Source organism: Camelus bactrianus, chromosome 6 (assembly GCF_048773025.1).
Source record: "Camelus bactrianus isolate YW-2024 breed Bactrian camel chromosome 6, ASM4877302v1, whole genome shotgun sequence".
Taxonomy (NCBI): domain Eukaryota; kingdom Metazoa; phylum Chordata; class Mammalia; order Artiodactyla; family Camelidae; genus Camelus; species Camelus bactrianus.
The window spans coordinates 94,339,019-94,359,805 of record NC_133544.1 but is presented as its reverse complement, the minus strand read 5'-3'; the positions used below and the strand labels follow the sequence as shown (position 1 = coordinate 94,359,805).

The 20,787-nt window shown below is 48.1% G+C and overlaps 2 protein-coding genes and 1 non-coding gene across 16 annotated transcripts in view; 1 reads left to right on the top strand and 2 right to left on the bottom strand.

The window, feature by feature from the left end:
• Nucleotides 1–14,176, bottom strand: part of LOC105068527 (ubiquitin carboxyl-terminal hydrolase 3) — a 207,438-nt gene extending 193,262 nt beyond the window's left edge. For 3 of the 6 annotated variants that reach the window (XM_074366388.1, XM_074366389.1, XM_074366387.1), the window contains exons 1-2: nucleotides 13,679–14,173; nucleotides 201–440 (exon numbers count right to left, since the gene is read on the bottom strand). The gene's annotated coding sequence lies outside the window, so the exon portion shown is untranslated. The other 3 variants (XM_074366390.1, XM_074366391.1, XM_074366392.1) reach the window with 3 other exon arrangements.
• On the top strand, nucleotides 2,734–2,859 carry LOC123615892 (small nucleolar RNA SNORA18). The gene has a single exon (XR_006723701.1). It is a non-coding gene; the product is annotated as a small nucleolar RNA SNORA18 (small nucleolar RNA).
• Nucleotides 14,177–15,716: 1,540 nt separating the features above from the next.
• LOC105075598 (uncharacterized) overlaps nucleotides 15,717–20,787 on the bottom strand; it is a 92,358-nt gene continuing 87,287 nt past the window's right edge. For 5 of the 9 annotated variants that reach the window (XM_074366397.1, XM_074366400.1, XM_074366403.1 and 2 more), the window contains one exon: nucleotides 15,717–16,792. In XM_074366397.1, coding sequence (XP_074222498.1) covers nucleotides 16,787–16,792 — 6 coding nt within the window. In that variant the 3' untranslated portion in view covers nucleotides 15,717–16,786. Of the gene's footprint in view, nucleotides 19,942–20,787 lie in introns of all 9 variants that reach the window. The other 4 variants (XM_074366398.1, XM_074366402.1, XM_074366395.1 and 1 more) reach the window with 2 other exon arrangements.

The following is a 20,787-nucleotide window of genomic DNA, read 5'->3' as shown; positions in this document are numbered from 1 at the left end:
GTAGAATCATTTTAGCAGGAACTAGATAGGTAAAAATCATGTGCTATTTAGGCATCCTATCTAACCATTATAATGTAATTCATTACAGAATCAGTTTCAGACATTTACAAAGGAAGCAGATGTATTAAAATCGCCCTTTAAAACATTACACACTTTCCCCCCAAAATTATCATTTTGTACCTGTCGTGCCTGATCCTTACCTAAGCTTCCCCTCTCCTGTCTTGTAATCTGGGAGAACTGTGATGTGTGTGGTCTGGGGCTGAAGCCGCTTTAACCCAGTGGAGGTGACTGTGGGTGGCACTTTGGCCACCAGATGTCTCCTGCCCCCACGGGGGTGATACACAACACGGTAGCTGACGACGTTCCCAGGTGCTGGTTTCCAGGTGACTCTCGTGTTTTGTTTCTTCATCCACCTTCAAGGTTTATCAAATCTTCCAACACTGTGAGATAAAAGGAAGATGACAATGTCACACCAGGTGAAAGAGTTTATGCCCGCCCCCCTCATTTATGTGAAAAGACGCTATCTAGTTTCTTTAGTGTATACACTATTCTGTTACTTAGCATTGTGATCTCTCATAAATTCAGGATGGCGTGTGAGCCTAATCTCAGTGAGATCACAGTAAGTTGTTTTCTCTTTATCTGGCTGGTAACTAAAAAATGGAAGTAAACATTGCAAGGATTTCCTATTTGCATTCCAGAGACTTTAGTAAAGAAAACATCCATTTCTGGAGAGAAGCTTTTAGAATTTTTATTATATTTCCATTTGTAAAGAATTCCCATAGCAAACACATTGAGGGGAATACTAAAAATTACGAATACAGGGTCAGAAATACTACTTGAGTCTTTTCAGAAAAAGGTACAATGAAGAAATGACTAGTCAGAGTGTCTGTAGTTAACTCTATCCTTTGTGATTGCCATGAACATGTAAGACTATCGACACAAAGGAACAGGAAACTCTGACACAGAAAAATACCTCAAGGGCCCTGGAGATAAACTGCGATATGCCGAGTGGCTGTAGGAAGCACTATATGTAAAAAGTGTTTGATTAATATATAAACAAAGTATTTATTAAGTTACATTTTAATAACAATCAAAAACAGGTGACCAAATCCACAAATAGCCAATCCATCCCTTTTTTCATACATAATTAGAGCCTTATATAAGCAGGAGCATTTCATTCAGTTCAGGCATCTCAGCATTCAGAGGTCATAAGCATCTTCTATATGGAGACTAAGCTGAAGAAAACACTGGGAAGAACTTTTCTTGATTCTAAAAGACATTTTCATGCTCAAACAGGCAAGGACCACTCAAAACAACTAAAAAAAATCCTGAAAAAAAATTTAAAAAATATATATACACATATATATGACCATTTTTCAGACACTGGACACCAGGCAGCACAAGACTGGGACCCCTGAGCGACGAGAAACAAATGAGAACGAGTCTGACCACTGCCCTGACTCACTGCTTAAAGTGCGTTCCCAGCCCCAGTACAGGAAGGAGGACCCAGATGGAGCCTGGTGGTCTCCCGTAATTGAGGCGGTGGTTTTTTGAGTCTGTGCAGTCCAAGGCACTTAGAATTCACAGAGCCAAGTGCTGCAGAGGAGACGGAGTTACAGAGGAAACGTTTCCTTGCGTCTTGAACCCAGTACTGATCAAGGCACAGGAATGAAGACACTACCAAAAACCACAGGAAGAACCACCTGAAAGGAGCAGAAGGAACAACTCCTGGAGCTCAGTCCCCCCCCCACCAGAGTACAACACCTCACAGTCCCCAGAACGTTATATAAAGCACTAAGGAGGTTACTGCCCCAGGAGGGGAGCAAAATGAGCCCTAAACTAAAGGTTTCTCTGGTCTAGCGCTAACACTTTGAAAGAAAGCTTCAAAAATATCAAACTGTCTCCAAATGAGTTAACTGCATCCCAGAACAAAGCTTAAGGATATTGAGAAGAACATAAAAATAGCTGGCACCCAATAAAGCAAAGCTCGTATTGTTTGACTTCTAATAAGAATACCAGGAATGCACGGAAAGAAAAAAATAGGACCCATATTGTGGACTGAATGATTGTGTCTCCCCGATATCCCTATGTAAAAGCCTTAACCGCCAATGTGATGGTATTTAGACCTTTGGGGAAGTTATTAGTATTAAATGAGGTCCTAAAGGTAAGGCCCTGACCTGATGGAACTGGAATCCTCATAAGAGGCAGAGGAGGCATTAGAGAACTTGTGTGCTCTCTCTATCTCTCTGTCTTTCTGTCTCTCTCTGTCTCTCCCCACATGCACAGACTGAGGAAAGGCCATGTGAAACCAAATTCTGTTAGAACTTTAAGCTGGACTTCTAGCATCCAGAACTGTGACAAAATAAATTTCTTGTTCAAGCCACCCAGTCAACATTATTTTATTAGGGCCCTAGGAGGTAAGATACCCATAAGAAGAAGAAAAATGAATCAATAGAAACAGAACTAAAAACAAATGTATGGTTACCGGTCAGGGGGTGGATAGTGGGAAGGGATAAATTGGGAGCTCAAGGTTTGCAGATACTACTATACAAAAAAGAGATAAAAAACAAGTTTTTACTGCACAGCAGAGGGAACTATATTCAATGTCTTGTCATGACCTACAATGAAAGAGAACATGAATATGAATCTATGTGTGTATACGGATGACTGACTTACTCCGCTGCACACCAGACACTAGTGCAACATTGTAAACTGACTATACTTCAATTTTTTAAAAAGGAACACCGATGGGGCTTTTTGTGTAGACCTACACCTTTGGAAACGCCTCATAGGGTAACTATGTGGTTTCCTTTCCTCGCAGAACTACATGTTAGATCTGTGGGAAAGAACAAGACAGAGCTGGTAAATAAACTATGAGAAACCTAACAAGCTCTTGTATCTTAGGTGCTGGCATATCCCAACAATCAGTACTGCTCCAGGGTGTGATAAGCTTAGGAGTAAACATGATTTGAACCTAATACATGTTCAGAGAGTGTCTAAAATTCAGAACCAGGCAGATCTATCGTCCCTGACCCCAAATACGTAATAGTCCTAAAGTAAATTGCTTGAGAAAATTGGATCCCAAAGATTACGGGTGAGGAGTTTTTGAAGTGTGTCCACGTTCCACTGGAGATCAAAGAAGCCCAATTTTTAAAAGAATTATGAACTGACTGACATGACAACTGCTGACTGAGCAAAAATTCTTTTTCAAAGGGCTTTCCTGAAGATTACGACTCAAACACTGGAGGAGCGAAGGTGATGGGGTGATGGGCAGTGGAAGGAATCAGAACATGTGAAATTCCTACAAAATGTATTGACTTAACCAATTTTGCCTATGTTACACAATACTTTACACTTAAAAGAAACTGAAGTCGAAATAACATATATGACTTTACACTAAAAAATTATTCAAAAGGGACACTAAATAGCTATTATAACCATATTCCATATGTTAATGATAGCAGAAAAAATATTAACCATGCTAAGTAAACACAAAGAACATATAAGAAAGATTCCAACCAAACCTCTGGGGGTGAAAAATACAGTATCTAAGATGAAAAATGCACAGGATGGTATTAACAGCAGATTAGAAACTGCAGGAAAAAATATTAATAAACTTGATGGCATGATAATAGAAACTATCCAAAAGGAAACACAAGGAAAGAAAAGAAAACTAAATAACAGCACGACAGTGAGCTGTGTGGTAACTCCAGGCAGACTAACAGATGTAGAACTGGAGCACCTGGAGAAAGTAGGGGTAGTAAATAAAATATCTGAAGAAATAATGGCCTCAGTGCCATACTGCCCAAGACAATATACAGATTCAATACAGTGCCCATCAAATTACCAACGACATTCTTCACAGAGCTGGAACAAGAAATGTGAAACTATGTATGGAAACACAAAAGACCCCGAACACTCAAAACAATCTTGAAAAAGAACAGAAGTGGGGGAATCATTTTCCCTGACTTCAGACTGCACTACAAAGCTACAGCAATCAACAGTATGGCACTGGCACAAAAACAGACACATAGACCAATGAAACAGCATAGAAGGTCCAGAAATAAACCCACCCACTTATGGTCAATTAATCTACGGCAAAGGAGGCAAGAATACACAATGGAGAAAAGACAGTCTCTTCAATAAGTGGTGCTGGGAAAACTGGACAGCTACCTGTAAAAGACTGAAATTAGAGCATTTTCTAACACCACGTACAAAAATAAACTCAAAATGGATTAAAGACCTCAGTGTAACACCAGATACTATAAAACTCCTAGAGCAAAACATAGGCACAACACTCGCAGATATACATTACAGAAATACATTTTTTGAACCAGCTCCTGGAGAACTGGAAATAAAAGCAGAAATAAACAGATGGGATCTAATTAGACTTCAAAGCTTTTGCACAACTAAGGATACCATCAACAAAATGAAAAGACAACCTACGAAATGGGAGGAATATCTTTGCAAATGATGTGACTGACGGAGACTAATTTCCAAAATATACAAACAGCTCATACATCTTAATATCAAAGAAACAAGAAACCCAATCCAAAAACGGGCAGAAGACCTAAACAAGCAATTCTCCAATGAAGACATACAAATAGCCAACAGACACATGAAAAATGCTCAGCATCACTAATTGTCAGAGAAATGCAGATCAAAACTACAATGCGATATGACCTTACAGCAGCCAGAATGGCCATCATTGAGAAGTCTACAAATGACAGATGCTGGAGGGGGTGTGGAGAAAAGGGAACCCTTCCACACTGTTGGTGGGAGTGTAGATTGGTGCAGCCACTATGGAGGACAGTATGGAGGCTCCTTAAAAAAATGAAAATAGACCTACTATGTGATCCAGCAATCCCACTCCTGGGAACTTATCTGGAGGAAAATAAAATTCAAAAAGACACATGCACCCCAATGCTCACAGCAGCAATATTCATGATAGCCAAGACATGGAGACACCCCAAATGTTCAGTGACAGATGACTTGATAAAGAAGATGGAACACTACTCAGCCACACAGAAAGAAGAAAATAATGCCATTTGCAGCCATACGGACGGACCTGAAGACTGTCATTCTAAGTGAAGTAGGCCGGAAAGAGAAAGAAAAATGCCATATGACATCATTTATATGAGGAATCTAAAAAATAATAACAATAATAATAAGGCCACCAGTGTACTAATTATCATTTTGACTTCTTGAATACGTGTAAGCACATCTGACTGTCCTTTATGATTGGATTACCATATTCTTATTTTGTAGTTGGGTTTATTCCTTTAATAACTATGTAAGTTTAAAAACCTAATCTCTTCTCAGAATCAGTACATACATGTAAACTAAAAAAAAGTTACAGTATACCGTATCTATGTATCTACATGCAATATAATGTGTATGTGCAGTCAAACTGTAGTAATTCTACCTAATAAAACTGGAAAAGGAGGGGGAAAAAACACACAGACATACAGATCAATGAAACAGAATAGACAGCCCAGACATAAACCCACAAACATTCGGTCAATTCATCTTCGACAAAGGAGGCAAGAACATACAGTGGAGTAAAGACAGTCTCTTCAGCAAAGCATGTAGGGAAAACTGGACAGCTGCATGTAAATCACTGAAGTCAGAATACTCCCTCACACCCTACACAGAAATAAATTCAAAATGGCTTAAAGACTTAAACATAAGATAACGCACTATACATCTCTTAGAAGAAAACATAGGCAAAACATTATCTTACATACATCTCAGCCATGTTGTCCTAGGGCAGTCTACCGCAGCAATAGAAATAAAAGCACAAATAAACAAACAAATGGGACCAAGCTGAATTTATCAGCTTTTGCACAGGAAAGGAAATCATAAGCAAAACAGAAGGACAACCTATGAGATGGGAGAAAATATTTGCAAAAGATGAGACTGACAAGGGTTAATTTCCAGAATACAGAAACAGCTCACACAACTGAATAACCAAAACACCACCCAATTCAAAAAATGGGCAGAAAATTTAAACCAGCATTTCTACAATGAAGACATACAAATGGCCAGCAGGCACATGAAAAAAGGCTCAATGTTGCTAATTATCAAACAAATACAAGTCAAAACTACAATGAGGTATCATCTCACACAAGTTAGAACAGCCATCATTCAAAAGTCCACAAAGGATAAATGCTGGAAAGGCTGTAGAGAAAAGGGAAGCCTCCTACATTGTTGGTGGGAATGTAGTTTTGTGCAGCCAATGTGGAAAACAGGAGGGAGATTCCTCAAAAGACTAAAAAGACACTTGTCAAAAGCTTTTAATCTCGGGGACAGGCTAACAAGCTCCCAAAGGCCCAGGCCTCGCCCGTTATCCTGCCCCAGGCCGCCTGTGCCCCACAGGGTTCGGGGCGGCCTCCGCTCCCAGGGCAGGTCCACCTGCGAGGGAAGGCCACGGCCTCAGGGCCAGTCGGAGGTGGTCCGGAGCGGTCCAGCGCCCTCCCATCTCCCGGGGCTGCTCCGACTTTCCCAAACCCGCTCATGAGGGGCGGCCAAGAAAGATGCGGGATTCAGTGACTACTAAACAACCGGGGCGGCGGCCGGGACCCGCCTCAGTGTCCTGACGGGACGCGCGGCCCGGACCTCACCCACGCACCCCGCCCTGTGCGCCTCCCCAACTGCACAGCCCAGCCCTCACCCGCCGGCTCCCCGACCTGCACGCCCCGACCAGCGCCCCCTTACCTGCTCGGCGACGGCAGCAGAGCGACAGCAAGCGGCGGGTGGCCGAGACCCCAGGCGGCGTTCCTCCGGGAGCTGGCTCAGGAGCACCCGGCTCCCGCCCAGCGTCCGCACGCTCTGGGCGCGCTCCCGCGTCCGCGCGGGTCGGTGCGCTCCCCTCCCCCTCCCGCCCTCCGCGCGGACGCTAGGCTCCTGCAGTAGGGTCCCGGCACCCAACTAGAATCACCACAGGTTCGGGCCAGGCCACACCCACCCCCAGGCCCACGCCCCCTGTCGCCGCCCCCCACTCAGTCACTGCCTCCCAACCCCCTGCCAGGCCTGGTCCCCGATGGATCCATTGATAGATTGATCTCACCAAGACAAGGCTCCTTCTCCTCACACGGAAGTCTCCGCCCCTAGACTGCGCCCCACTAGGTCCTAAGCTACAGCCCCCGCAAACCAAGCTGACCTTTCATGCCTCACCCCAGGCCCCCCCACCTTACAGAGATAGTCCCCTCACCCTTCACCCCGGGATTACCCCCAACCCCTCAGCTGGGTGCCCCCACTCCAAGCGGCCCTCACCGTGGGCGGGACCCCCTAACCCCTCAACTGGGTCACTTCCACCCCTAGTGACCCCCTCACCCCTCAGCCTGTCCCCCTTCACCGCGGGATCCCCCACACCCAGAGTGCACCCCTAACCCAGCTGACCCCCTCACCCCTCACCTAACGGGGGCGGGGCTGTCCCGGCTCCGATCACCAGGGCGTCAACCGCCAGACAGGGATCCCGGGCAGCGTGCGGGCACACAGCCCTGTGTCCCAGGCTCCCGGGCCTAGGCGGGTGGGGCTGGAGGCCGTTCCAAATCCCACCCGGGCGCCCTGCCCCACCCCCGACCCCCTTACCCCCCCCCCCCCCCCGTCCAGTACCTCGTCTGAGCCGATGGGTCAGAGTGGTCCCGGGCTGCACACCGCCCGCCAGGGGGCGCTGGGTGGTTGACGGTGCTGCCGGGTGGGAGGGTGCAGCCCGGTCCTGGGATGGACAGCAGGCGGCAGCGGGGGAGGGAGGCTGCCCTGGGAGAGCCAGTAGACTTGCCACCATCTCCCCCGCTGCCTGGCCTGGAGCAGCCTCTGCTACCCCAGACTCCTGGAAAGAATTCCTCCCTGTCAGCCTGCTCCTGGGAGGCAGGCGCGGTGTGGTCAGGGAGGCGCAGCGGCCGCGGCGGTGGCCATAGCGGCGGATGAGACGGCTGGACTGGGGCTGCCCCATTCTACAGCAGGGATTCGCTTCCATTTCCTGCTGTCCCTACTCACACTTCAAGAAACCTGCCTCCCAGGAGCAGGCTGACCCCTACCCTGCGTCCCAGGAACCTGGGGCGGTAGAGGGCGCCACCAGGCCAGGCTGCAGGGGAGATGGGAGCAAGTCCACCAAGAGCATCTGGGACAAGGCCTTCTTTCCTCACAGCTGCTGCCGCCACCACCAATAATTACTCGACCCCTGACCACACCCCGCAGGCCTCCCAGGAGCAAGCTAACCACCAAATGTGTGTCCCTCAAAGGGGGGGGGAAGAAGATGCCCCCAGTCAAGCCAGGGCTCAGGGGACATGGGAACAAATCCAGGGGCTCACACCTGTCAGTCCCCCTTCCGCCTCAGCAGCCACCACTCCCTGACCAAACTGTGAAAGGATCCCCAGAGATGGCTGACCTGGGGATGTGCCTCCATTCAACCTGGGGCAGCAGACACTGCCCCCAGGGCAGGGCACAAGGAGTTGGGAGCAATTTCACAGGCTCACACAGGGTACCTCCCTTATCCCGCTTCCACAGCTGCCACGACTGCCTTCACCCCAGCTCCCTCACTGGACCAGCCAGGGCTCTGGGGAGCAGTCAGACCTAAAGATGAACCTGGGGCAGCAGAGGCCGCCCCCAGGTCAAACTGCAGGTGAGATGTGAGCAAATGACTGGCTGGCGAGGGGGTAGCCCCCCTCCTCCTCCCGCCACCACTACTGCTGCTGCCATCCTCCCAGCCCCCTGACCACACTGAGCCCCAGGTCTTACTAAAGTCAAATTGAGGGAAAATATCTTAACATAATAAAAACTATTTATAACATCCCTACAGCCACCACAATAACCTACACTGAAAAGCTGAAAGCCTGTCTGCTAAAATCTGGAACAACACAAGGATGCCCACTCTCACCACTTCTATTCATTCAATATACTTTGGAAGCTCTAGTAGAGCAATTAGACAAGAAAAAGATATAAAAGACATCCAAATTGGAAGAGAAGAGGTAAAATTGTCACTATATGTGGATAGCATAACACTATATATGGAAAATCCTAAAGGCTCCACACAAAAACGACTAGAGCTAATAAAAGAATAGAGCAAGGTAGCAGAATACAACATCGACATACAGAAATCGGTGGCTCTTCATTACACATGAAAGTAATAATCCCTTTTAAAATTGCATCCAAAAAATTAAGACTCAGGAATAAATCTAAACTAGGAAGTGAAAGACTTACATGAGACCTACAAAACACTGACTAAGGAAACTAAAAGACGACTTACAGAAATGCAAAGATAGCCCATGTTCTTGCATTGGAAGAATTAATATTATGAAAATGGCCATACTGCCCAGAGCAAACTACAGATTCTTATCAAATCACCCAGGACATTCTTCACAAAACTAGAACAAATCATCTTAAAATTTATACAGAATCACTAAAGACCCAGAATGACCGAACCATTACTGAAGAAAAAGAATGAAGCAGAAGGAATAACCCTCCCAGATTGAGACACTACTACAGAGCTACAATCAAACCACCATGATACTGGTACAAAAACAGACCTACAGATTAATGGAACAGAATAGAGAGCCCAGACATAAACCCACAAACATTCGGTCACTTTATATTGGACAAAGGAGGCAAGAACATGCAATGGAGTGAAGACTTTAGCTTCAGCAAATGGTGTAGGCAAAACTGGACAGCTGCATGCATATCAATGAAGTTAGAATACTCCCGCACATCATTCTCAAAAATAAATGCAAAATGGCTTAAAGACTTCAGTAGAAGACAAGACACTACAAGTCTCTTAGAAGAAAATATAAGCAAAACATTATCACACATACCTCTCAGCAATATTTTCCTACAGCAGTCTACCCAAGCAATAGAAATAAAAGCAAAAACAAACAAACAAACAGGACCTAACTGAACTGACAAGCTTCTCCACAGCAAATGAAACCATAAGCAAAATAAAATGACAACCTACAGGATGGGAGAAAATATTTGACAAAGGCTGATTTTCCCGAATATAGAAACAGCTCACACAATTTAATAACAAAAAACAAACAACCCAATCCGAAAATGGGCAGAAGATCTAAACATACATTTCTCCAATGAAGACATACAAATGGCCAGTAGGCACATGAAAAAAAGCTCAGTATCTCTAATTATCAGAGAAATGCAAATCAAAACTCCAATGAGGTATCACCTCAAACTAGTCAGAATGGCCATCATAAATGATAAATGCTAGAGAGGGTATGGAGAAAAAGGAAGCCTCCTACACTGTTGCTAGGAAATGTAGTTTGGTGAAGCCATTATGGAAAACAGTATGCAAATTCCTCAAAAAACTAAAAACAGACTTACCACATGAACCAGCAATGCCACTTCTGGGTATATATCCGGAGGAAACTCCAATGTGAAAACATACCTCCATCCTAATGGTCACAGCACCACGCTATACAACAGCCGAGACATGGAAGCAACCTACATATAGCAACAGATGACTGGATAAAGAAATTGGGGTATTTTTATACAGTGGAATACTATGCTGCCATAAAAAAGAAGAAAATAATTCTATTTGTGGCAATGTGGATGGACCTAGAGAACATTATTCTAAATGAAGCAAGCCAAAAAGAGAAAGAACAATACCATATGATATCACTCATATGTGGAATCTTAACAAAAAAAAAGAAAAAAAGGAAAAAGAAAGAAAAAGGACACTATGAACTCATCTACAATACAGAAACAGTCTCGTACACATAGTAAACAATCTCATGGTTACCAGGCAAAGGGGGTGGGAAGGGATAAATTTGGGAGTTTGAGATTTACATATGGTAGCCACTATATATATTACATATATATATATATAAAACATATATAGGCTTAAGAATATTTTTCTTCTGTATATCACAGAGACCTACCTAAGTTCAATACCTAGTAATATCCTATAATGGAAACACCGCTACAGCCACCGCCTTAGGAAGCAAGAGAAGAAAGGAAAGGAGAGTCAGTTACCCCAGGCTAGAACCCAATCCTTTGGAAGTCCTTGCTGGTGCCCAAACACTGTCCGCTGAGGGCACTGCACCCTCTTCTAAGGAGAAGGCTGACTTGAGGACGTGCCTCCAGGGAACCTGGGGCAGCAGAGGCCGCCCCCAGTCCAGGACACGGGGGAGATGGGAGCAAATCCACAGGCTGGCACAGAGCAGCCCCCTTTCTCCTGCCCTCGCAGCTGCCACCACTGCAGTCTTCCCCACTCCCTGACCAAATCGTACAGGCATCCAGGAAGCAGGCTGACCTAAACAGATGAGTCCTGCAACCCTGGGGCAGCAGAAGCTGCCACAAGGCCAGGCCCCTGGGGGAGATGGAGATAAATTCAAGGGCTTGCACAGGGCAGCCTCACTCCCGCCCCCGCCCCCTGCACCCTGACCTCACCATGCCAGCCTCCTTGGAGCAGAATGACCTATAGACTTGGAACCAATGCTCCTGGGGCAGCCAGGCCAACCCAAGGCCAAGCCACAGGGGAAGATAGGAGCAAATGACTGGCTGGCAAGAGGTAGCCCCTCTCCTCCTGCCACCACTGCTGCTGCTGCCATCCTCCCAGGCCCCGGACCACACTGAGCCCCTGGTCTTACTAAAGTGGGTATGTAAGGAGAGGGAACATATCTCAACATAATAAAAGCAATTTATGACAAACCTACAGCCAGCATCATACTCTACACTGAAAAGCTGAAAGCCTGTCTGCTAACATCTGGAATAAGACAAGGATGCCCATTCTTACCACTCCTATCTTACCACTCCTATTTAATATAGTATTGGAAATCCTAGTAGAGCAAATAGACAAGAAAAAGAAATAAAAGAGATCCAAATTGGAGGAGAAGAGGTAAATTTCTCACTATGTGGATGACATAATACTATATATGGAAAACTCTAGAAGCTCCACACAGAAACAACTAGAGCTAATAAAAGAATTCAGCAAGGTAGCAGGATACAACATCAACATACAGAAATCAGTGGTATTTAAATACATGAAAGTAATAATCCTTTTTAATATTGCATCCAAAAAAAAAAAAAAGACTCAGGAATAAATCTGACCCAGGAAGTAAAGACTTACATGCAGAGACCTACAAAACATTGCCCAAGGAAATTAAAGAGGACTTAAAGAAATGAAAGAGAGCCCACATTCTAGCATTGGAAGAATTAATACTGTGAAAATGGCCACACTGTCCAGAGCAATCTACAGATAAAATGCAATCCCTATCAAATTACCCAGGACATTTTTTCACAGAACTAGAACAAAACATCCTACAATTGATACAGAATCACTACAGACCCAGAATTTCCAAAGCATTACTGAAGAAAAAGAACGAAGCAGGAGGAATAGCCCTCCCAGACTTCACACACAGCCACAGAGCCACAATCAAACCACCATGGCATTGGTACAAAAACAGACCTATGCATCAACGGAACAGAATAGAGCGCCCAGACATAAACCCACAAACATTCCATCAATTCATCTTGGACAAAGGAGGCAAGAACATACAATGCAGTCAAGATCGTCTCTTTAGCAAATGGTGTAGGCAAAACTGGACAGCTACATGCAAATCAATGAAGTTAGAATACTGCCTCAAACCGCACACAAAAATAAACGCAAAATGGCTTCAAGAATTAAACATAAGAAAAGACACTACAAACCTCTCAGAAAAAAACATAGGCAAAACATGGTCTGTCATACATCTCAGCAATGTTCTCCTAAGGCAGTCTACCCAAGCAATAGAAATAAAAGCACAAATAAACAGACAAATGGGACCAAAGTGAACTCATAAGCTTTTGCACAGCAAAGGAAAACATAAGCAAAACAAAATGACAACCTATGGGATGGGAGAACGTATTTGCCAACGATGCGACTGACAGAGGTTTAATTTCCAGAATATAGAAGCAGCTCATACAACTTAACAACAAAACAACCAACCCAATCCAAAAATGGGCAGAAGATCTAAACCAGCACTTCTCCAATGAAGACATACAAATGGCCAGCAGGCACATGAAAAAAGGCTCAACGTGGCTCATTAACAGAACTGCAAATCAACTCTCCAATGAGGCATCACCTCACACCCGTCAGAATGCCCAGCATTCGAAAGTCCACAAAGGAGAAATGCTGGAGAGGCTGTGGAGAAAAGGGAACCCTCCTACACTGCTGGTGGGAATGTAGTTTGGTGCAGCCATTGTGGAAAACAGTAGGCAGATTCCTCAAAAGACTAAAACTAGACTTCCAAAAGCTTTTGATCCCAAAGGTAGGGTGACCCGCTCCCAAAGGCCCAGGCCTCGCCCGTTATTCCGCCCCAGGTCGCTTGTGCCCAGGAGGGTCCAGGGCGGCCTGCAGTCGCCAGGCAGGTCGACCTGTGCGGGAAGGCCGTGGCCTGAGGGCCGGTCGGAGGTGCTCCGGGCCCATCTGGCGCCCTCCCACCTCCCGGGGCTGCTCCCGCTTTCCCAAACCTCCCTATGAGCGGCGACAGAAACGAGGGGGCTCAGTGACCACGAATGTGCGGGGCGGGTGTGGGGGGCACCACGAACCAGGGCGGCGGCCCGGACTAGCCTCATGGTCCTAACAGGCCCAGACCTCACCTACGCACCCCGGCCTGGGCGCCTCCACAACGCAGCCCAGGCCTCACCCGCCGGCTCCCCTACCTGCGCGCCCCCACCAGCGCCCCCTTACCTGCTCGGCGGCGGCAGCGGAGGCGACGGCCCGCGGCGGCCCAGACCCCCAGGCCGCGTTCCTCCTCAGCGAGCGGGTCCAGGAGCGCCCGGCTCCCGCCAGCGTCCACAGGCTCTGGGCGGGCTCCCGCGTCCGCGCGCGCCCCTCCTCCTACAGCCCGCAGCGGGGAACCTCGGCCTGGTTCTGCTGCAGTGCAGAAACTTGGTGGCTGGGGCCGAGCGGGGCCAGGCGGGTCTGGGTGGTGGGGCAGCACACCCTGGGGCTGGGCCTGGGCCTGGCAGGGTCCCCATCGGCAATGCCCCCACCCGGTCACTGACCGGCCTGGCAGCCAACTAGATCCAATACAGGCATTGAGCCAGGCCACACCCCCAAGCCCCTCTCCCCTTGCTAGCCTCCCCACACCTGCTTGCCTTCCCCCCACGCCAGCCAGGCCTGTCCCCAGCCAAACCCCCAATACGGGGCTCCTTACCTCACATCAAGGTCCCAGCCCCCACACTCTGCCCAGCTTGGTCCTACCCTATGGCCTCCACACCCCAAGCTGACCCCTCATGCCTTACCCAGGGTCCCCCCAGCATCCCAAGATCATCCCTTCACCCCCTCCCCAAGATTATCCCCCACCCCCAGCTGGATCCCCTTAACTCCGAGTGCCCCTCACACTTCAGTGGGGACACTTCCAATCCAAGTGGCCCCTCACCCCTCAGCCTGTCCCCCCTCACCGCGGATCCCGTCTCTCTGAGTGCACCCCTATCTGGAGCTGACCCCCTCACCCCCACCCTGCTGGGGGCAAGGCGGTCTAGGCTCTGGTCACCATGGCGACAGCCGCCAGAGGAGGATCTGGCATATTGTGTCTGCACAGCACTGTGTCCAAGGCTCCTGGGTGCAGTGGGCCGGGCTGGAGGCTGTTCCAGTTCCCGCCCAGGTGCCCTGCTGCCCATGCCTTGTGCCATGTCTCAGTCAGGTGGTCAGGGTGTCCTGGGCTGCTTGCCGCTGGCCTGTGGGCCTTGGGTGGGTGATGGCACAGTTGGTGATCCGGACCCCCCCCAGAGCGGAGGCCCTGGGCCCAGGGTCCTGTGGGGGTAGGGAGGGAGTAAGGTGCGGCAGAGCCCTAGGATGGAGAGCAGACAGTGGGCTGTGTGCATGGCCTGGGCTAGGCCCAGGTGGGTGCGGTGACCCTGTTCGTTTTAGCCCGGGAAGAGGGAAGAGGGGCAGGAGCTTTGAAAGTGTCCACATTAGGAACCCAAAGCTGGAAAGCAACGGGGGCAACTGCACTGGCCAGGCCACGTTGGCACCCGCCAGGATGCTGGTCCCTCACATCCAGGAAGACTTGACCACTGATAGGCCAGTGAGACATCCTCCTCCAACCGCCCCCCCCCCATAGTGTAGTTTACAGGCAACTGAAGGGACTTTGACAGGTAATTTTAATCACCAATAACTGTTACTTTCTCTGTGGGAGATCAGGTCCACAGTCATGGTGAACATGGCAGGGGCCCTGCCCGAACTCCAGCCTGGGGCAGAGGAGGACCTGTCCAGAAACATCCTCTTACCTCTCACCAAAAGGCACTGGACCTAGAAAAGCATAAACTTGACTCCCTTTTAGATCTGTTCCTTTTCCTTTAACCCTGTGCCTTGTGTTTTGGGCTTAGTCTTGCTAGCTCTGCACCTTTTGTAAAACACTGTTGCCTTTAGCCTGAAATACACAGGAGAGCCTATTCTTGGGGCTCTGACCTGTAAGGATATTAACACTTTTACACTCCTATAAAGATAACACATTGCAGAATAGAAAGTAAGTTTGTTTTGTTGGAGGTTTTACAGGAGCACCATGAGGGGACCCACGTGGACAGCTGCAGGAACAAAGGATTCCAAGAAGGAAGAAATCCTGCACCAAGAAGTCTGCAACAACCAACCACACCCCCTCCCCTTTTTTGTATAAAAGGAGCCTGAAGTCTGACATGGGGAAGTTGGTTCTCCAGGACACTAGTCTGCCATTATCTTGGTCTGCTGGCTTTCCAAATAAAGTCTCTATTCCTTGCCCCAATACCTTGTCTCCCAATTTATTGGCCTGTCGTGCGGTGAACAGAACTCAGTAACAGAAACAGGAATTGCATAAAGTAACATCTTAGAATTTCTTTTAAACCTCCTCCATACTGAAGTTCCAAAATGCCACCTTTGCCTAAGGGAGCGAAAGGGAGTGAACGCTGGGGCTCTGAATTCAGCACGCCTGCCACAAATCCAGCTCTTGCCTCAGTTTCTTAAACTCTAAAATGACAAACCCATTTCCTGAGGCTGTGGAGTACTGGATGGAACACGCAGGTAAACAGCGCTCAGTTCAGAGGTGGCGCTGAGCAGGAATAGCTGGCGCTGTCGCCCCAGCTGTCCCCCCATCAGACCGCTCATTCCGCACATTTAGTCTCGGAATCCAAGTGATGGGGACACCGAAACCGGTCTGGGCAAAGGCTGGCTCACACAGCGCCTTGGGTTGCGTTGTTCAGCTGTTTTCAGGCTCGACAGCAATGACAGGGCAACGGCCCCAGGTCCAGTTCCTGACCCCTCCACCCACCTGGAATCCCGCTCGGCTCCAGCCTCCTGCTCTGGGCCCCGGGAACAGCGGTGCCCCCCCCTTTTCGGATGCTCACAGGATGGACTTAGGGCCTCACAAACTGTCGCCATTTTACCATGAGGATCCCCAGCCCTCACCTCCCATCTCATTCACATCCGCGTCTTCAGTGATTCTGTCAAAAAAGTCACATGGAATGAAAACACACCGTCCTGTGTTTTCTGTACTTTAAAACGGGAACGGACAGGCGGGTGGCTCTGAGGTCGCTTTGCTGGTCCCAGGGAACTGTCAGCTCAGGAGGAAGGGCATCTGCCAACCTGCCTCCTTGGCGCTTGTGCTGCGTGGCCCAGGGTCACGAGGGCTGGCCTGACCCCAAGAGGGGCGTCTCTTCACGCATCCCTGGGTTCCTTCATGCCCCCCGGTGGGGCCCAGTTCTCTGCCCCGAGGACTGGTCTGAACAACGCGCACCACGTTGTCTGAGGATTAGCGGCTCTCCCTCGGAGGGGCGGCTGGGTTTCGGAAGATTCCCAAAAAGGAGGTACTTACAGCCTGTTTCATCTCTGCGGAAGAGTGATTCTCATTTTACCAGAATACTGCCAACGAACTTTTTTTCTTTTTTTAATTAATTAATTAATTAATTAATTAATTTATTCAATAGCAAAAATGGGTTTATTTGGGACCAGCAGAGAATTACAGTTTGGGGTCTGCTGTCATGGTGAGCGACACGATTTCAAAATGTAGAATAGCCAACGAACTTTAAAATGCTGTGTTTTTTTTGTTTGTTTTCTTTTGTGACACATGTACACATTCTTTTTAAACGTAAGAAAATCATTTCTATTGTCTTTTGAAAAAGCGCAGCAAATCCTGACACACATTTTAGTTAATATTTAACTATGTAGGGAGACAAACAATAATGACGTGATTGAACAGTGAAAAAGTCCGTCTGCCTGCCAGGAGTTTTGGACCCCAAATCAGAGCACATGTAGGGCGGCCCCTAACCAGAAGAGGGAGTTAAGGTCAAATGAGGAAAAGGGTGAATGGCCAGCCAGCCATGAGTCCATCAGAAAGAAATCAGCATTTCCTGTTAAAACGGCACCCACAAAATGACACCCCACGACGCCAGTCTATGTGCAAAGCTCCGCGCTAAGTGCTAGCAGAAAGGTAACACTTTGCGACCAGTTTTTTTGACAGCCAGAAGGAAAAAAAAAAAGACAGGAGAACCAGGTCTGTTTTTCACTGAACACAACACAAACCTGAAATGTCCCTTTAAGGCACAGAAAATGAGTCTTATTTTGACCACGATTACAACTTTTGACTCAGAGCCTCTCTGTGGCTTGGAGACTGCTGTTTCCTTCAGAGGTAAGTTATAAATTAACCAGCCCTACGTTCCTTCAAGACCAGTAAGTCTCCTGCTCTGAGCTGATACGGAATGTTTTTCCCCTGGAATGATGTGTGTCCAGTTAATCATCCTCCCTCCGTCGTCTTTTAACTTCACCTGAACGTGTGGATACACCTGCCGCACCTCCAGCCACGTCAGTGTGACGTGGTTTCAGTGGAAGGACGCGACAGCACTCCAAGCCCTGGAGGGAGACAGAGGGGGCTGCCTGTCCACCGGCCAGCGCAGGTGCCGCCCCCTCCGGGAAGCGCAGGGCGCCCCCAGCACCCAGCTGCTGCCCCTGGGCCCAGGGTGGTGTCGGGACCCCGTCCGTCTCAGCAAGATGCTCTGCTGGAGAGAAACCAAGGGGAAGGCACACGTCTAGACAGACAGCCGGGAAGACGCGCCGATGCTACCACAGGACGTCTGCTTTCAGATGCTCTCCAGTGACTTAATCAGCACTTGTTAGGAAATGCATTCCCTCAGCAACAGACTACAAATCCAAGTTAGGGGAGTCAAGTCACTCGGCACCCTCAATATTTCTCCCCGTTAACGTAATTCTTTCCTACTCAGTTAAAATGCAGGTGGCACTGGGACGCGACATGGACAGAACAAAACGGTCCTGAAACCTTTCAGGGGCCATGAAAACAGGGACCAGCACTTTATCTGCAAATCATCCAGCATGAAATGAAGGGCGCGGGTTTATCAGCCAAGTGTACACACCACCTCAGAGCTGAAGGTGAATCTTAGAATTCACAAGCTCCTTTCAAAGGATGCCCATCGGCTGAGCCAACATCATAAATCGGCAGAGTGAGCAGCAAAGGGGCCCCCGAGCACAAGGACGTGTGTGGTGAGGACGCCGGACCCCTGAGGCCAAGGCCACATTTGCCTCTTTTCAAGGTATTTCAAATTGAGACTGAGTCTAATTTCCCAAAGTTAAAAAAAAATTAAGTTTCAGTGATTTTAAACATTCCAAGTCTGCTTCCAAGAGCAAGGGAGCCGTGGTGCTGAGCCGGGGGGAGGCACGAACAGGTCACGCACGTGCCAAGCTTGACTTCGGGGCGGTGATGCCCAGCTGCTGTGCTCGGGGCCGGCGAGGAACAGGCACGGTCCAGGCTCAGTGGGGCATCGCCAGCTGCTGGACGTGGCCCGGGACGCGGCCAGGGCAGGTAGGCTGCTTTGATCAAACGCAAAGGCAACAGCGCAGATCCGCCCCGGGAGCCGCCCTGGTCCTCTCTCCCCTCCGCCCTGGATTCTCCAGTTCACTACTTCCCTCACCCGTCCTGTCTGTCCCCCACGCAGGGCTGTATAAACTCACACACCCCGAGCTCCTCCAGGGGTAGGAAGGCAGGACATTTCTGCCAGAAGGGGGCGAAAGGGGCTGCGCCCACCGCCCGTCCTGACTGGAACCAGGCGTAAAGGGCTGAGGGCAGGGGAGCAGGGAGGAGGCTTCACTCTTCATCCAGGACTCCGCCGCTGGGACGGCCACCCTGGCTGCGCCGTCTCCTTCCTGGGCCCGGCCGCCTGCTCGCGGGGGGCGTGGAGGTGAACAGCATCCAGGCCTTCAGGTGGCCCCGGTCTCTTTCTGGATTAATTCTGCACCGTCCACACTGTAGTCTAGGACTGACCACGTAAAGAGGTCACCCGAGAGAATCTAAAATCCAACAGGCGATGATTTATTCACTACAAAAAGAACGGGGTAAGAGAAAAATGTCCAAGTTTTCTTTTCACTGATTTCATTTGTATTTGGTCATTTTCACTCACAATTCTGCCTGTCGGCTCCTCTTTCAGGATGAGACGTGCGTGTGCGGCTGCGTATGTGCATGATCCCTTAGGAACTTTATTTGGTATAACTTCACATTTTTGGTATATAGAAATAATTTTATTTTCATACGGTAGCACTGGAGACATACAATCATTATTATTTCCTAGAGTGTGCAATATATATAAATTATTCACATTAAAAAATTTAAGAACAGAAAGCCTCATATGCAGGAGGTATTTAGAAATGTGTACCTAATTCTGAGTCGATGTTTTGACAGTGTTCGTCACCAGCTTTATAAATCTGAATGGACGCGATGATGCACAGTGGGACAAAGTACACGCAGGGGTCACTCCAGACACCTAGCTCAGTATACGAGTAACTCGCTCTTCACTTTGGCCATTGGGATTCCAGGTACCGAGGCACATCTGGGTCTGAGAGATGCTTCCAGAAGTACCTTTATGACACTGGCATTTTAACCATTTCTGTTTCTCCTATTCTCCTTTATAGCGAGGGGTCCTCTTCTCTTTAAAAGCAAGAAGGCCTTCAAGTCTGTCTTTTGTTGGAATAGTCTAAGACAAACAAAACAATGCGCCATCTATGTCGAAAAGTAAAAACAACTGCAGAAGATTAACAAGGCTACCGCGCTTCTAAGGGAACCTAATTAAAAGGCAACCTAAATGGTGACGTCTAGCAGTCAGCTGCACAATGCCAGTTATGGGAGCGTATTTATCATCCTAACTCCAAACGCTTATTGTCCCATTTCACGTATACTTTAATAAAATTAAGATTTTACTTTTTAGACAATTTTAGGTCCATAAAAAAAACTGAGCAGGAAGTTCAGAGTTCCCGTGTACTCCCTCCGGGCCCCTCACTGCTCCCCGTTATTAACATCCTGCATTAATGTGGCACATTTCTTACTATTAATGAACCAATATTGATGCAGTATTAGTAAGTAAAGTCCATAATTTACATCAGGGCCTACTGTGCGTATATCCCATGGATTTTGACAAACGCAGAATGTCGTGCGCCCACCACTGCAGTACCACAGAGAACAGAATAGTTTCACTGCCCTAAACGTCCCTGATGCTCCACCACGTCACCCCTGACTCCCCGCCCCTGTCGTCTTCTCCAGAATGACAAACAGTTGGAATCACATAGTATGCAGCCTCTTAGGACTGAAATCCTTCACTAAGCAGCATGCAGTTAAGGTTCCTTCACGTCCTTTCGTGGCAGGATAGCTCTTTCCTCTTACTGATAAGTAACGCCCCACTGTACGGATATACCACAGTTCGCCCATTCACCTAGTTGTTTCCAAGTCTGGCAATTATGAATAAAAGCGCTGTAAACACCGGTGTGCAGGCTTTTGTGTGGATGTAACTTTTCAACTAATTTGGGTAAATATGTAACAACAACAT